The 18,928-nt window shown below is 40.7% G+C and overlaps 1 protein-coding gene across 1 annotated transcript in view; it reads left to right on the top strand.

Annotated features, from left to right (window-relative positions):
- The first annotated feature begins 1,649 nt into the window (after window positions 1–1,649).
- SNCB (synuclein beta) overlaps window positions 1,650–18,928 on the top strand; it is a 71,737-nt gene continuing 54,458 nt past the window's right edge. The window contains exons 1-3 of the mRNA XM_075274644.1: window positions 1,650–1,921; window positions 2,024–2,076; window positions 3,335–3,471. Of these exons, the coding sequence (XP_075130745.1) occupies window positions 3,351–3,471 (121 nt within the window). The 5' untranslated portion in view covers window positions 1,650–1,921; window positions 2,024–2,076; window positions 3,335–3,350. The remainder of the gene's footprint in view (window positions 1,922–2,023; window positions 2,077–3,334; window positions 3,472–18,928) is intronic.

The raw sequence follows: 18,928 nt of genomic DNA, 5'->3' as shown, positions 1-18,928 counted from the left end.
AACTCATTGTCATGTTCAAGAAACCAGTCTGAGATGATTCCAGCTTTATGACATGGTGCATTATCCTGCTGAAAGTAACCATCAGATGTTGGGTACATTGTGGTCATAAAGGGATGGACATGGTCAGCAACAATACTCAGGTAGGCTTTGGCGTTGCAACGATGCTCAATTGGTACCAAGGGGCCCAAAGAGTGCCAAGAAAATATTCCCCACACCATGACACCACCACCACCAGCCTGAACCGTTGATACAAGGCAGGATGGATCCATGCTTTCATGTTGTTGATGCCAAATTCTGACCCTACCATCCGAATGTCGCAGCAGAAATCGAGACTCATCAGACCAGGCAACGTTTTTCCAATCTTCAATTGTCCAATTTCGATGAGCTTGTGCAAATTGTAGCCTCAGTTTCCTGTTCTTAGCTGAAAGGAGTGGCACCCGGTGTGGTCTTCTGCTGCTGTAGCCCATCTGCCTCAAAGTTCGACGTACTGTGCGTTCAGAGATGCTCTTCTGGCTACCTTGGTTGTAACGGGTGGCTATTTGAGTCACTGTTGCCTTTTTATCAGCTCAAACCAGTCTGGCCATTCTCCTCTGGCATCAACAACGCATTTCCGCCCACAGAACTGCCGCTCACTGGATGTTTTTTCTTTTTCGGACCATTCTCTGTAAACCCTAGAGATGGTTGTGCGTGAAAATCCCAGTAGATCAGCAGTTTCTGAAATACTCAGACCAGCCCTTCTGGCACCAACAACCATGCCACGTTCAAAGGCACTCAAATCACCTTTCTTCCCCATACTGATGCTCGGTTTGAACTGCAGGAGATTGTCTTGACCATGTCTACATGCCTAAATGCACTGAGTTGCCGCCATGTGATTGGCTGATTAGAAATTAAGTGTTAACGAGCAGTTGGACAGGTGTACCTAATAAAGTGGCCAGTGAGTGTATATATATATATATATATTATAATATAATAATTATAGAATGAAACAATAATTCTGAATATAATAATATAGTCAATAGATTGTAAGCCCTCGCGGGGCCCTCTACCCCACTGTGCCAGTCGGTCATTGTTAGCATTGTATCTACCTGTATATTCTGTGTATTGTATGTAACCCCCAAATGTAAAGCACCATGGAATTAATGGTGCTATATAAATAAATAATAATAATAATAATAATAATGATAACGGTTATCTGTAACAATTATATAATTATATAATTTACAATTTACATTTTAATATATGCCTATCTTATAAACATATACACAATATGTACACACAGATTTATACATGCTTGTTCCCGACGTCAGTGAGGCAGGCAATTATTTTCAGACATGCTCTTTTATAAAAGGATACATCATAATATACATTGCAAAAAGCCATTGGCTCCTGTAATGGAAGAATTGAAAAATGGCTCTGCAGTGACCTAGCTATGGGTTCATGGTAGTGGCTGACGTGTATCTGACCTCATCATGTCTGATGGGAAGAGGGAAGTTATAGAGCATCCTTGCATGAAGGAGAAAAGGTCAGAGATGAGAGCTGTGGGAGGGTTCTGCATTTTACATAAGTAATTTTATGGGTATGTGGGGGGTTGGTAATGTAAGACTAGGTTCTACTGTCTTTTAGCAGCGAAGAGGGGGGAGTTATTGACTGTGGGCTCCTGCTTCTGGTATCTGTTCTTGGTTGCTCATAGGATCTCCTACCACAAGGGGGTAGACGGCACTCACACAAGCACTGAGCACTCTGAAGCGTAGCTTTATCTAGGAGACAGAGGCGGGTGTACAGCTGATAGAGTAGCATCCCATGGCTCTGTAGCACTGACACTGCCTGCTGAGGGACCCCCTGAGATATCTACATCTGATCCCTCCTCTGCTTCATCGTCACATAGAGAAAGAACTGAAACCAATTCACCTCTGAACCCCAGGTAAGGGAGGGTGAGGGGCTGGCAGAGCTACGTTTATAAGGAGCTTCATCGCAGCTGCTCCATCTGTCTGACATTTTCCTCTGCCTTTTTTCACACTTGCAGACAGTCTGTTCCAGAAAAGCGACAGCACCTGCGATAAGATTGGGTCTGAGAAGGTCAGTGTTTGTATTTAGAATTTCCTTCTTATGGTTAATTGCATTGTTGCCCAACTAAACCTGTTTGCAGGGCCCCTAGGACATGAGGGAGTGGGGGGAGTTGTATCTGTCATGGACGAAAAAGCATTGGCTGTTCTCATCTGCATTAAGCCTGGGGAGACAATTCCTGGTCCTTCTACTAATGTCTCTTTTTACGCTTAATGATATAAGGAGACCCAGGATCTAATATGTTCTCATTATGTGTAAGTCTGTGTAACAGATGAAATTTCCTGATGCTTAGTGAGGGTGGAACTAAGGTGTCCTCAGGGCAATTTCTGGTCTGTCATCATCTGTTGTCTCTTCAGTAATCGCAAGATGGCCAAACCGTAGCCTGCTTTTACATCCTTCCCACCATAGTATATTTAGTGTTTTCTTTTTCTTATATCACATCTCCATGTTTTGCTCATGAAAACTGCAATGCTTGTGTACAGGGTAATGCTGGGATTGCAGCACCTCCCCCTCGTACCCTTCCTCCTTTATTTTGCGGTGGAAAAAAATCCCAGGTTTCAAGGACATGAGGCCAATCTCGTAGAATAATGTGGCTTGTATAATTATACAAAAATACACCTGTTCAGTGTATTGTTAAAATATACCATGTGCATACACCTTGCAGATATACCCAGTCAGTGTATGTGTGTATTTGCATTTTTATGTATGTGCATATTTTAGTATCTCTAACAAAGATCTCAACAGATGCTCAAATACACAGATCATTGTGAATATTCCTATTTAATACATGCTGTCGATTTCTCTTATATTGCATTATATGTTATGGATGTCTTTTATATTTAATGATTTATATTTAATAATATGAATAGGTATATACACACACAAACAAATATATATATATATATATATATATAATATATATATATATATATATATTATACATCTATACACACACACATATATGTCTATCAACATATATATATATATATATATATATATATATATATATATATATATATAGGAAACATAGACATATATCTATATTAGATGTGCACATTTACACATCTAGAATAAGGTATGTAGCATACATTCTCCTGACTCATTGTCCCTCCTGTTCTATCAGAAGAAGGAATGTACTAATCTGATGTGAGTAGGGGTAGCTTCCTATTTGAAAAGCAGGTCAGAGTGAGCTGCAGGGGCTTCTGCTATCATTCTGCTTCCTGTGCTTACACACTACTAAGCTGCTGCCTCCTCTCCCTCCTCTCTGCAGACTGCAACAGATCAGAATGGATGTGCTTATGAAAGGCTTGTCCAAAGCAAAAGAAGGGGTGGTGGCTGCTGCTGAGAAAACCAAGCAAGGGGTAGCAGAAGCTGCAGAAAAGACCAAGGAAGGGGTTCTATATGTGGGTAAGTATTCCTGACTGCTGCTCCACAAGTGAAAGCCTTCTGTAATGATCTGTCTGCTGGCTTGGCTTGTCTCTGTAATCCTGGACTGAAAATTATCATATTCATTATATCCTTAAGTGACTTGAGAATTTACATCTCTGACTATACAGAATAATTTTCATCATTTCTGAGTAAGGGGCCATGAATACAGAGAATAAATGACAGAATTCCATAGCAAGCCACTGGTTGTACTGAATAATAAGGAGCTGTCCAGTGCTGATAACTTCCAAGAACACTGGATAATCTTAGAGGTTTTCCCACTAACTCTTCCTGTATCCACAGGGGGTATGTTTTGACATTTCTGAGATCCCAGCAGTTGTATCCCAAACAATCAGTTGCTTTTCCCCCGTATCTGCAATACATAAGAAACATGTGAATGTGGCTATACATATTTGCTACTATAGTATATTCCTGTGTTTTGGGTCTTTATCATACATCCCTTGATCTTAAAGGTTCAGAGTGGTTGTTGCTGGATGGATATTTATTAAAGGGATTTTCCTCATTAAAGAGATTTATCCCCTATTTACAAGATATAGGATAAGTGTCTGGTCACTGGGGGTACAACCATGGTGATACCCAGTGGTCATAAGAATTGGGGTCTGCAAGTGTCGCTGAGTGCTCCATATGAGTGGTGAACATAGATGGCAACTACCTCATTCACTTCTTTGAGTATTATTATTATTATTTATTTATTTATATAGCACCATTAATTCCATGGTGCTTTACATTTGGGGGTTACATATAGTACACAGAATATACAGGTAGATATAATACTAACAATGACTGACTGGCACAGTGGGGTAGAGGGCCCTGCCCGCGAGGGCTTACAATCTATGAGGGAAGGGTCTTATAGAAGTGAATGTTGAGTGAGGGGTGGCCATCCATGTTGGTCATTGACCCATTCACATGGTGCACTCAGGGGCATTAGCAGAACCCCATTCTTCTGATCTCTGAGCATACCAGTGATCGGGCCCCTTAGCAATCAGATTATTTCCTACCCTGTGAACAGGGAATAAGTTTATGAAAATCCCTTTAAATCATGTGCTCAGGATTAGAAGAAAGGGTCTGATTTTTCCCTAGAAAAAAAAACATTTCCGTCTGTGGAAGTGAAAATCTGTAGAAGAAAACCTGGATTTTATCATTGGATCAGTAGACACATGTCTGTTGTACAAAAGGTTTGCCTGATGATGGGCCAGTAGGTGAGATGTAGGTAATGTAGTTTCTAACACCCCTGCCCATTGAGTGAGATATTCTAAAAGTAAGGTATATTTTTTAGATAATATATGCTTCCTTTACAGTAAGATATAGATGTATCTACACTTTGGTTCCATTTTTTGTCATTAAGGGAGATTCATGTCATGTGTCATACAATGTGAAAATCATGCATGATCTACCATTTATCAAAAAGGTGGACATGATAGATTGTATAATACATCACTTCCTGGCTGGTTTATAAATAAACCAATATTTCATAGCTTCCAAAATTTTTAATGTTGCTGTAAAATAATACATTTGCGAATACTATATAATCCATTTTTGTACCATTCTGAAGATTAATGTGTTCCCCATAAGTAGAAAATGGTATTCTATGTGCCGAGCAGAAAGTCAGGCTAAAGTAGTCCCCTTCATTTAAGTTATTGACACATACAATCCAAGTAACATGGTCCAAGTGATGGCCACATTTCCAGTGACTCCATCCGAGCTGAACTCAGCATTGTAGTGACTTGTGATACTGTGAGTCCGCCATACTTCTATGGATCTACTGTCATGTACTCAAAGCATTATTTCAGAACAGGAAAGTAGAATTTGGGAACCTACAGCATCATAAATCACTAGGATGCCGTGAGTTAAGATCAGAGGATTTGTGGTCAGCATGGAAAATGAAGCCATCACATGGAAGGTGTTTCTCTGACCAAATACAGCTATCTGTATGGATGCTATGTATGTATTCTGCTCTGGTTGTTAGAAGTGTGGGATGTGAAAGCTTCCTACAAGTTATAATGAATTGGAATGAAAACACATTAAAAACCATAAATATATCCATCATCATATACACAGCTGTACGTAGAATGTATGTACCCACATGCACAACTCCATAGAAGATCATTAACCTTCAGTATATAAAGCACAGCAGGTACCAATGCAGATATTACCCTGGTCACACCACCACAGTGCTAATTGCAAACATCATGTTGCCCTATATACTTATATATGGATGTTTACTGCCTTCATGTACTTGTATAGTTTTTGCATAGAAATGCTCTTTTACACATTCCTGTTGCCAGCCTGTTTACATCTAGGGGTTCAATATTTAATATACTGTATATCAGACAAAGCTTGTTGGTGACTAACTATACTTGGCATTTCCAAACATTGGAACAAGTACAAGAGCTATTCATTTGTAATGACCTATCCATATGAAGGAGTCTAATGCGCTCTATAGCATGGTTCATATTGTTTATGCTATGTATGAAAACAACTGCATGTTATTCTATATTAGCAATAAGTGGATTACTATATATATGATTTATTGTACATCTTCTACTGAGCAGCTCCCCAGCATATATTATACCATTATGCAAATACCAGTGTATAAACAAGTGATTTTTCACAGTATGCATTCACACCTACATGACAGGAGAGGTGCAAGCTAAGCTTGAGAGCAGCATATCTCAATAATTAACCATTGCAAGGACATCATATAAATTATCCACATATCATTCCGCAGCAATAGGGCAAAGCAACCAATAAGAATTGATTAAGTTATTGGCAAGATGGTGTTTATTACCTTAATAAGCTCCAGCCATGCATGTCCCTGAGTGACACTTTTGTGTACCTGTGTAATGATTTCTTACAATCCTGAGCTGTTCCTTCTGGGTGAACATGGGTTAATTATAGTTAATCTTAGTGTCTCTTTGTGTATAGCTGACTCTGAATCCCTCTGGGCCTCTTGGATAAAATGCTGAACCAAATTAAATGGTCGCTATCAAGCTCTATTTCAGGAGCTCTTTGTTATTCAGACAGGCAATGTTTTCTGTCATAAGTGAGTGGTGCTCAGTGATGGTTGTAGATGAAATGATGATTTGCTGAGCTGCTGTTTATTCTTCTAGTGTTTGTATGGACTTGATGTCTTGATACTTTAGTCCAAATTAAGTTGTGACTCTTTTACATGCACTTTTGTTTATAGAGGACCTCTCATCACCTCCACGAATTTCTGTTCTTAGCATTATTTAATAGACGTTGATTGGAAAATTTTTCTCTAGCTCCCACCATTACTGAGCAATCAGTGCTGTTAGTTTTGATTAGACTTTGTGCTAGCAGGTGTGATGTTTCAGGCAGGAGCAGGAAAGGGGCCGTGATTGACACTTTCCAATTAGAGGTGAACAATGTAAGGGTAAGTTCACACGGAGTTTTTTGGTCAGGGTTTTGGCAGAAATCTGCCTCCAAACCATGACCAAAAAACTCAGTGTGAACTTACCCTAAGACCCCTTACCATTTTTTTTTTCTTTTTTAGGTTTGTATACATGTAACAGATTAGCCTAGGGCTGCACAATTTTGGCCACGACTCCTTTTGCCAGGTCACCTTGTGGCTTCTTTACTAATGTTAGTGAATGGAGCCCATTTCTTTGCAACTAGAAGTTGTGGTCATGGCACAGTAGGGGTCACAATACATCTCTATTCACTGAAGGAGTCGCAGGGCATCCCTATGTTACGTTGTGGCCATAATCACCATGTAGCCCTAGCTTTGGATTTATTAAAATTACCCTCCAGTCAAAATAGAATATTTGACTATATATGTATGATGTCCATCTCATAAGCAATATCACTGACTCTGCTTTATGCTCCTCCATTTTCATCTTCACAAAATGGCTACTATAGTATCAGACTACTCTGCATGTTGATTTGGGCACAAAACTTCTCCTCCTCATGTGAACCATTGCTAATGATGATGCTGTGTTGTGTATTACCCTGTAATTCTTGTTACATGGTTTCCAGCTAAAGTGGAAGATCTGATCCTCAAAGACATCAGCAGCTAGAATCTGTGTAATAAGACCGCCATGGGTTAATCCATGTGCATAAGGTAGTCTGAGACTGTGATGATAGTTTAGTGAAGATGTACAAAGGGGAGTGATATATCAATGGGCCTGAAATGTGAATGGCAGCAGAATCATTTATGAAGGGGCCATAGTACTGTGCACTGTGTTCCATGACTGTACAGTTGCCATTCATAGTCAAATTTTTATTTTGACTGGAGAGTCTCCTTAATAATAGGTCTTGGGAACGCATTGATAACAGCATAGTTTAGAAAGTAATTAAAGGGATTGTCCAGTTTCAGACATCTATTGAGAGACAAATAATTTTCCTATATACTTTCTATATCAATTGGTCACGGTTTTCTAGATCTCTGCTTGCTGTCGTTGATTCTGCTAAATTCCAGTGGCTAGAAACCAGTCCATGGTCATGTGATGAATACAAAGGTGCACAGCTCAGGCAGATGTCTGATTACTGTGATGTGACTATAATGAGCTGTGCACCTGTGTGTACATCACATGACCATGGACTGTAAGACCTTAGACCATATATCTCATAACCATGAACTGTACATCACAAGACCTTGGACCATATATCACATGACCATGGACTGTATAGTACAAGACCTTGGACCATATAAGATAAGATAAGATAATCCTTTAATAGTCCCACAATGGGGAAATTTCAGTGATACAGTTTCATAGATGGTACAGTAGTATATAACAAGAGAGAAAACACATACAAGCTCATGGCAGATAGAGAAATACTAGGAATCATAGCAACTAAAAAGAAAGAAACACAGACACACTGCAGGATCATTTAGTTCTCTGTGTGAAGTGATGTTAATAATACAGCCCGACCGTGGTTGGAGGACATGAGGAGGGGGGTCACAGCATGTAGATATAACAGGCAAAAAAACGTGTTTTTTTTGCAGAGGTGGGGGACATATGCAGCTATCATGATAACATGTGGAAGTTCCTTTGGTACGTAGTGAGATCTCATGCTCACAGCTGATAGTTCAGTATCTTGCATCAGCGCTATTGTCCATTAACCAGAAAAAAATGCCCCAAATATCCTTCATCACAAGCCCTCCTCTTCCTGTCTTCTTACCACTGTGTTCTACTGCCCAGAGAGGTCTGAAGCCATCCAGGTAGACATGGTGCTGCTCTCTTGCCAAGCTTCCATAAACACAACCTGGGAACCTACCATCACCCACCTACCCATGTAACAGAGTCCCACGTGTCCACAGTAAAAGAAAGAAATACCAGTCAGCTGTAGCATCTTCACACATCAGCAATAGACTCCAAAAATCATCTCCTTGAAAAGAAGAAGTCCACACTTCCATGTAGGTTTCTCCTCCATGCCACATGGTGTCCATGCTGTCCTTAGCTCCTGGGGGGATGGTAACAGGCACATGTGCACAGGACAGAGTCACTGTCCATGTTTAACAATAGAAACAAAAGGAACAAAATACTCCACAGGATCTTCCATTCGATTTATAGTTGCTAATTCATAGTGCTAGTTTGCTTGGTTACAGGATTCTTGAAGATACAGAGAAAAAGAGTGAAAAAGGAAAGATAAAGGTTGCTCCCAGCTTGGAGCACTGTATCAGGCAGCCACACACAAGGCGGCGCCAGGAAGTAATGTGTAATATGTGTAATATATCACATGACCGTGGACTCTATATTACAAGACCTTAGACCATATATCACATGACCATGGACTGTATATTACAAGACCTTAGACCATATATCACATGACCATGGACTGTATATTACAAGACCTTAGACCATATATCACATGACCATGGACTGATTTTTATAGACTAGATGTAAGCTGAATGAATGACAGAAAGTATATTGTAGAATGTATAACTTTTCATTATTCAAACAACAACATTTGTCTCTCAATATTTGTCTGAAACTTTACAAATCCACAAAAATATATCCTGAAACACCTGCGCAAGTCTTAAAACAAGACCCTCACCTAGCTCATGTCTTATATAGTATTGGCCGCCTCCTTATGAGTTCCAGTTGAATTGTTTGGGTTTCTGAGGCTAGGTTCACCCGGAGGAATCTACCTTGGATTAGGGAGCGGATTCCACCCACGAATCTGTGGCAAATTCCGTTCTGAATCTGCCTCCCATTGCTTTCAATGGGAGACAAAAAACTCAGCAGGATCCAGAAAAAAGTCAGCGTCCTGTTCAATCTCACCGCAGATTTTGTGGCTCAGGAGTCTCTGCTGATGAGGCCCATTCATCTGGGATTTCGTTGCAGAAATCTCACAGGCGAAAATAAATTTCTCTTCATTTTCTGCCACGTGAACCAAGCTTCAATATACAACACAACCTCTGCACACACGTCCTATGGTCATGCCATTAAATCAAAGTAGGTCCACTAGTGGATAAAAGACCCAAGACACATCAGTCCAACACTGGACCTGTTTTTAACCAATGGAATCTGAAGCATAATGGGACTTAACTTATCCTTTCATCTTTACTGTGAACCTTGAGGTTTCTTGAGATTCTTATTTGGATAAAATTACGTTGTATACTGTGCTATTCTTCCCACCCCAAACAGCAAAAATATGATGGAGCAAATACTGAGAGAAACCAATTTATCCTGTTTTATAGCAAAATAAATCATATTGAATTTTAAAAGGATACTAAATTCTCTCTACTTTTTGTAAATAGAACTCAAGTAAAGCTAAATTCAAGTACAAGTGTATGCAATGTATGGCTAGAGAGCACGGACCACCCGCATAAACACACATAGGTACATACATATATGGAATATGGCAGCCCAAAGAATAGTACCGCCCTCCAGTACTATTCCTCAACAGAATACTGAACAATCTTTTTAGAGGTTGCTCACAGCCCTGCAGTAATAAGGTTGTAAGGTTGTAACAATATCAATAACTTCATTATCTCCTCTTACTTTTGCAGGCAGCTATGTAAATCTGGATCTGAGGAAGTGTTTTGTTCCCTAAGGAGGACATATCAGCTCATGTAAATGAGATCAATATAGAAACCGTTATAAATAACTGCTTGCGCTTGGCCGCAATAATGCTGGATTTCTCTGCCTAGATTTATGCCAAGTAATATTCCATAGACAGAATATAATATCTAATACTAATAATAAGATAGTGGGCTAATTCTTTCTGTTTACCTTAAAGGGGGATCCCCATATAGCTCAGATACGCCATAACATATTGATAGGTATGGGTTCTTCATGCTGGTATTGGTATGGGATCTTCACTCGTTATTGAAGGAACTACAAAACAGCTGTATGCAAATGAACGTGGGTTTGTATGATTGTGTGAGACCTGGGAGCAACTATAGTTGGGACCCGGAAGGACCTATACCAGGGACACTCAACTGGCCGACTGCTACCACTCTGCCACCAGGCCTTTTCAATATGACATGTGTCCCACAAGCCTTGATACTTTACATCATCATCAGCAATTGTCCCTGCTGCCTTCTTATGCAACGTATCAGGGCTCAGGGGACAGCGGTCCCGAGATGAATCTTTCTTCTGACCACTGTTAGTGTTAATTATTTGTGGGGGCACAAATAGGAAACTATATAGCAAGGGGAGGGGCAACAGTAGTTCTTTATAACATATGGTGGCTACTAATGGGGCATTATTGTGTGGGGGGAACTAATGTCCAATTAGTGCCCCCCTAACAGTATGATACTCCTTAATGCCCCCTACATAGTATAAAGCTCCATAGTGACCCCCACACAAGATAAAACTCCTAGTTTCACCCCACAGCAAGATTCCACATTAACGCCTCCATACACAGTATAAAGTTCTTTAATGCTCTGACACACAGTCTAAAGATCCTTATTTCCCCCACATGGTACAATGCCCAGTTATTGCTCCCCCACAATAAAATTCTGTGTTAGTGCCCCCCACATAGTAGTTACACTGCAGCTTTCCTATTGAATAGGGTCAGACTTCACATACTCCCCAACCACTGCAACAGATTTTGGGAACCTGGAAGCTGCTGGAACAGCTGACCTGTGCAAGATTCAGGTGTAGGACCTTCGCAGATCACATATTGGTGAGCTATACCATATGGAAAATCCATTTGGGGCCAGAAAACTCCTTTAGGTCAGGGCCCCACGTGGTGCAAATTCTGTGGAAAAGCTCAGTGTTATACAGTCTCTGCAAAGTGAATGGGATTCTAGCAAATCCCATCCACACATTGCAGACAAACACGCTCAATGCAAAACCATTACGTTTTTGAAATTCGCAGCATGTCATTTACAACTACAGAAACACCAGCAGTTTCCCTATAGGTATAATAGAAGCAGAAAGTACACAGAGGAAAACTCTGCAGACTTTCTGTGAAAAGGGCTGCAACAAAACCATGATCTGTTTCTGCCACAACTTATTCCCGTAGCACTTTTTTGCAGTGGCGCACTGTGTGGCCTTAGCCTTACAGACTACAGCTAAGGCCCCACGTTGCGGGAAAAAATGCTACATTTTACAGTACCAGTGAAGTGAATGAGATTCTGGCTAATCCCATCCACACATTGCAGGGAAAAAAAAGTTGAGGGTGTAAAAGGGGGTGCTTTTGTCTCCTAACTGCCCAGATGACATGATCACTACTGATCATCGCATCTCAGGTGGTAAGCTGCCTGCAACTAGCCCCGAGTCCCATCTGTATGACAGCTAGGGGCAAAAGACATGTAGGAGAGATAGCTCACGAGCCTGCTACAGAACAGCGTTGTACGATGAGTGTTAACTGTGTGATTGGCAAAATGTATTGGTATAGTAAAGAGCAAGGAAAAAATAAGCAACACCTAAGATTAGTGAAGTATGGAATGAGAAATTCGGTTGGAAGGTCAGTGGACACTGCTTTGGATATATGGTAGGGTGGCTAACTGGCCCTGTGTTAAGTACTGTGCATATGTGGAAACCAGAGTACCCTGGGTAAACCCACACAAAAATGGGGAAAATATACATGACTAGTAAAATAGTCTAGCAGAGCTATAACCTCCCCCTCCAACCAACCCCCTTACCTTCTTTGTGATCCCCAATAACACACTGACAACAAGGCTGGAAGGAAAGGCCACAGCAGCATTTATTAAACTTCACATATTAAATAATGACAAACTTAATTGCATGGCCATAAAAATATCACATAATCAACATTTACATAACATTCAAAAAAACATACATATATATAAACCCTCATGAACATATATATATATATATATATATATATATATATATATATATATATATACAAATATCCCCATCTATTACCACCAGTTGCACCTAGAAGGAGAGGTCCCTGAGAGCACCAATACCGGATCACGTCCCCACCCCTCCAATTTTTACCCCCAGCCGTGATTCACCTGGACCAGGGGCAACAACATCGGAAGGTATCTCCATCATGGGTACCCTGACTGCAGGACATATGATGCCCGTCTGGTTCCCCAACCAGCATCCACCAGAGACCCCTCCTTTTTATGACAAACATGAAATTAAGGGAGGACGGATGGGACAACTTTCCTCTCACTGCTCCTGTCCTGATTATGTCCCCCCCATGTACCCCACTTTATATAAACTACTACTCCTTGCCTCCTGTCCCCTCACTGACTTCTTAAACCCCCATAACCTGCCTAGCTTCTCATCCTCTTTCCTGTCATGAGCCCCCTTCACTACGCCTGTGGGTCTTCTGTGTGGGGCTTTCTAAATCCCTGCAAATGTTGTGCTTGGTAAGAATCAAACCTAGGACTCCAATGCTGTAAGACTACAGGGCTAACCTTAAAAACTAGGGTCCCTCTATCAACCCCTACAAATACTGGATGGTCAATACATCTTTCTGGTTTCCTGCAAGGAAAATCTTGATGCATATGCAATGTGCAGAATTCAAAGACTGTAAGAAGCTCATAAATATCTACCTGCATGAATAGTGCTGAACCCCTTTTTTCAGAATTAATAGGACCATAGAAGCTTACCCCGCTATGGGATCTAGGTACAGTGAGGAGACGCAGCTCGGGTATAAACCAAGCAGAAGAACTATAGCATACAAGTATCATATCTATTTCATAAAAAGAGCTCCGTTTCCTCTACGTAAAATCCAAAAACCTTTCTAAAAGATTACTTGTAGTCAGGGCTGTGGAGTCAGAGTTGGAATTACTTTGATAATTTTTATTATTGTAAATGATATTATATTTATTGATATTGTATAATTAATTACCGCTACATAGTTTGTAGCATGTTTTCTTTTACATTAAGCCAATTGCTGGTCTTTTTGTGAATTAAAAGAGTTTTACTCTGTTTGCCTGTCCATGGTGGTCAGCCATTTTTAGAAGGAGTCAGATTCTGTGCCAGGCTGTGATAAAATAGAGGAGCCATTGAGTGCATTGACTCACCAACTCCACAGTCCTGCTAGTAGTCCTTAGCGCTAGATCAATGAGGAGACAGTAAATATACACCTTATCTTCTATATTTATTCGGGACCTGTATTGTGTAATCTGAGGCTGGCAAGAGGCCCAATTGTAATGTTCTTTAATGGAATTAGGACTCAAGCATATGGCAGAGCTGTGTGTAAAGAGCATGTGATCCCTATTGGGCTGTATTATATATTATTCCCTAGAAGCAATGTTGTTGGGGTGTATACTGACATAATTGATTCCATAACCTGGCCCTGTATAGGGTAGGCTCATACACTTTTAAAGCCACATTGCACAAAAAGAGAAATACGGCCATTTCCTTTGAGCAATGCGGCATTAAATATACTGAGATAATACGCATTGTAATCCATGCAGAACCATTCAGGCTTTAGTATGGATCCATATACTTCTGTGATCTTTAGATTGATGATACAGTTATAACCAGAGACATAACTTAAAGCTTCTGGACCCAAGTGCAAAATCTGTATCGAACCCCTGACCTACTTTTCATAATAATGTTGTCTTCTGATGTGGCAAGGCGAATTTGTTCCCATGAGGCGCCAATTGTGACTGCTATCTCTGCACCCTCTATAGCTACGCCCCTGCCCATTTCCCTGAAGCTTTACTAATGGGATATCTAGAACTAGTCTATACCAAAATGTCTGAATGTTCAAGTTCTGTTCACATTTTAATGATCTCCTAAAATAGGCAAAAGCTTCAAACTCTACTATGTGGCTAGTTTTGATATACTTAGATATAAAAAGAGAATCCATCTAATCTTTATTAGTCTTTATCCCACCATTCCTAAATGAGAAAATGGAAATAAGCAAGGCCCCATTGTCCTGTTACTGGCCGACTCTAATGTAATTGGGAGGTTGGAGGTCCAAATGTGCAGGGTGGGATTGTTCTTCCCTTTACAGCCCCTTCTAATATGAATCCACAGATCACATGAATTGGGTGAACATTCAGAACATATTGTTTGCCTGCCAGGAGGTGATCATGAAGGAGATGCCAAACAAAAATAGATAATCTGCTCTGGCACGAAACAGCAATGTCAATGGTAATGACCAGTTGTTCAGGAAAATTAATACTGTATCCTAGCGAAGCTCCGTAAATATAGCGTATATCTGCCAATAGTGCCTATAGTATTGGGCATACACATTACCAAGCTGTTGGCTGAATGTTTAACCATCTATTTCTTCTATGCCGCCCCCCCCCCCCCCCCATACACTTGCATGTTTGACCTGGTTCAGTGTGCATGTGTTCTCAGAAGGGAGAGGGGAGTACTTTGAGCAAAATCATTCGGAATATTGAACTTTAGCTGCCTAATCTTATGTCCTCTGAAATCTGCCATCAGGCAGGTCAACCATTATCTAATATATATCTAGCTCGAGCCAATTATTCATACTACTGCGGCCACACCTGTCTCTGCACTTCTTTTTGGAATATTGTACTCACTTCTTACCTTACAGCCCTGTTTGCTTAATCAGACCTTATCATGACGTTTAGATTTCTCCTGCTGTCTTTCCCTATGTTTTGCTATCAGTCCCATGATGATTCAGCATAACATAATATGGTCAGCTAGAACCTATAACATCTCTGCCTGCTGACAGTACAGTGACCATCCTCCCCTCTTGATTCAGCTATGTAACCCTAGTGCCATCTTTATAGTAACTGGGTGACAGGAGCCTGTTTGATCATCAGAAATAATTGGTATATGTTTTATTGCCTCCCTCTACCCAAGTGGCCTGAATGGTACAGTCCATGCAATTTTCTTAAAGTGTCCACCTTAGGTCTTTTGTGGTCAAGCATGTTGAATAAAGTATTTCCAATTCAGCCCTTTATAGCCAAGATGTATTCCCATCTCGGCTATAAAGTAGCACATACATAGCTGAGCTGACATGGCTATGTTGTTTCTGTTACTTCCAAAGAGCAGGGGTGTAACTTAAGGTAGTGCAGAAGGTGTAGTTGCACCTGAGCCCAGGAGCCTTAATGGGCTTCTAAGCCCTGGGAGCAATATTTAGGTCACAGTGGCAAGGCTACCACCTGGTCCATAAGCCAAAGGGACCCACAGGTTACCCTCACCACACTAAAGCTGATTAAACATCTATCTTTTCTCATTTCGATGGGCGTTTCTATATGGATGCACAGGTAGCAGTCGATACTGGCCTTTAACCCTGAAGGGCCCCACATAAAATATACCTCTATTCTAAATGGCGCAAATTTTGCGCTGAGGCTCAGGAGCTTCAAGTTACGCCTCTGCCAAAGAGGTGAATGTGAACTACAGAAACAGCAGAACACAGTAAACTATGCTGTTTCCATAACTCAAATGTGAAAGGTAAATTATGGTAACAAATAATTTAAAATATTTAAAAAAAGGAAATGACAACATGCTACAAACAGTTACAGTCTATATAGTCAACATTATTCAAAGGTAGAGCATTCTGTGGGTGAGCGTGCAAAAAGAACAATACTGCTGTATTTTATTATCACATACAAACACTTTATGACTAGTGTGAGCACTTCTCCATTACCAGCCCAAGTCTCTCTCTTGTCTTCAGGCCGCTTTCCAAAGACTGTAATGCAGTTGTATTTTAGCACTTATATTACAGCTTTCAACACCTTGAGCGCCCGGGGATTTGTTGAACTGAATTTATTGTAAATCACCATAGAAATGCTGGAGGTTCCTATTTTGAGATTACAATATAGAAGGTAAAGTGCATCAACATTACAGTCATCTGTAACTGGCTGAAGGGTATGAGTGTGAATGTATCTGTCAATGGTAACTTTATGACCCCTGTCCTCTTTTTGGTAAGCTGCAGCATTCTGCTTTGTCACACAGTTACCCTATTGACTTCAATATGGGAAAAATACAGCATTGAAATATATAAGCTTTGCATTCATGTACATGCGGAGCCATAAGCAAATCTGAAAATATTTCCTCTACAAAATACACAATCGCCAGGGCTCAATTTGCCTGTAGGCCTTTACTGATTGTTGGGTATATATAAGAGAAGATAAGATCATCCCTTAATAGTCCCACAGTGGGGAAATTTCAGTATGTTACAGCAACATAGTAAGACAGATACAGGATAATAAAAACAGTAATACAGTATATTACAGAAGTAGACACACATATACAAAGAACGTATACTAGGAGCAGCTAAGTAAGAGAAGAAAGACAGAAGGAAGACTTCAGGGTCACTTAGTTCTCTGTGCGGAGTGATCTTCGCTTAGCCTGATGTAGATTATGTAGCCTGACCGTGGTTAGGAGGAAGGACCTACGATAGCGCTTCTTCTCACACTTGGGGTGAAGCAGTCGGTCACTTACAGTGCTGCCAAGTGCCATCAAGGTCTCATACATTGGGTGGTATTTGTTCTCCCGCATGGAGCCCACCACAAACAATATCCTTCTGTCACCCACCACCTGTACTGGGTCCAGGGGACTCCCCAGGACAGAGCTGGCCCTTCTGATCAGCCTGTCAAGTCTGTTTCTGTCCCTGGTTGATATACTGCTCCCCCAGTAGGCTACACAATTGAAAATTTAGCTACAGTCCTATGAAAAAGTTTGGGCACCCCTATTAATCTTAATCATTTTTAGTTCTAAATATTTTGGTATTTGCAACAGCCATTTCAGTTTGATATATCTAATAACTGATGGACACAGTAATATTTCAGGATTGAAATGAGGTTTATTGTACTAACAGAAAATGTGCAATATGCATTAAACCAAAATTTGACCGGTGCAAAAGTATGGGCACCTCAACAGAAAAGTGACATTAATATTTAGTAGATCCTCCTTTTGCAAAGATAACAGCCTCTAGTCGCTTCCTGTAGCTTTTAATCAGTTCCTGGATCCTGGATAAAGGTATTTTGGACAAACAATTCAAGTTCAGTTAAGTTAGATGGTCGCCGAGCATGGACAGCCCGCTTCAAATCATCCCACAGATGTTCAATGATATTCAGGTCTGGGGACTGGGATGGCCATTCCAGAACATTGTAATTGTTCCTCTGCATGAATGCCTGAGGATTTGGAGCGGTGTTTTGGATCATTGTCTTGCTGAAATATCCATCCCCGGCGTAACTTCAACTTCGTCACTGATTCTTGAACATTATTCTCAAGAATCTGCTGATACTGAGTGGAATCCATGCGACCCTCAACTTTAACAAGATTCCCGATGCCGGCATTGGCCACACAGCCCCAAAGCATGATGGAACCTCCACCAAATTTTACAGTGGGTAGCATGTGTTTTTCTTGGAATGCTGTTTCTTTTTGGACGCCATGCATAACGCCTTTTTTTATAACCAAACAACTCAATTTTTGTTTCCAAAATGAAGCTGCCTTGTCCAAATGTGCTTTTTCATACCTCAGGCAACTCTATTTGTGGCGTACGTGCAGAAACGGCTTCTTTCTCATCACTCTCCCATACAGCTTCTATTTGTGCAAAGTGCGCTGTATAGTTGACCGATGCACAGTGACACCATCTGCAGCAAGATGATGCTGCAGCTCTTTGGAGGTGGTCTGTGGATTGTCCTTGACTGTTCTCACCATTCTTCTTCTCTGCCTTTCTGATATTTTTTTTGGCCTGCCACTTCTGGGCTTAACAAGAACTGTCCCTGTGGTCTTCCATTTCCTTACTATGTTCCTCACAGTGGAAACTGACAGGTTAAATCTCTGAGACAACGTTTTGTATCCTTCCCCTGAACAACTATGTTGAACAATCTTTGTTTTCAGATCATTTGACAGCGGGCTGTCCATGTTCGGCGACCATCAAACTTAACTGAACTTGAATTGTTTTGTAGAAAGAAATGGTCCAAAATACCTTCATCCAGGATCCAGGAACTGATTAAAAGCTACAGGAAGCGACTAGAGGCTGTTATCTTTGCAAAAGGAGGATCTACTAAATATTAATGTCACTTTTCTGTTGAGGTGCCCATATTTTTGCACCGGTCAAATTTTGGTTTAATGCATAT

The sequence above is a fragment of the Leptodactylus fuscus genome, chromosome 5 (genome assembly GCF_031893055.1).
Source record: "Leptodactylus fuscus isolate aLepFus1 chromosome 5, aLepFus1.hap2, whole genome shotgun sequence".
In the NCBI taxonomy this organism is placed as follows: domain Eukaryota; kingdom Metazoa; phylum Chordata; class Amphibia; order Anura; family Leptodactylidae; genus Leptodactylus; species Leptodactylus fuscus.
Note: the sequence above shows the minus strand (reverse complement) of the source record. Positions and strands in the feature narration are given on the sequence as shown.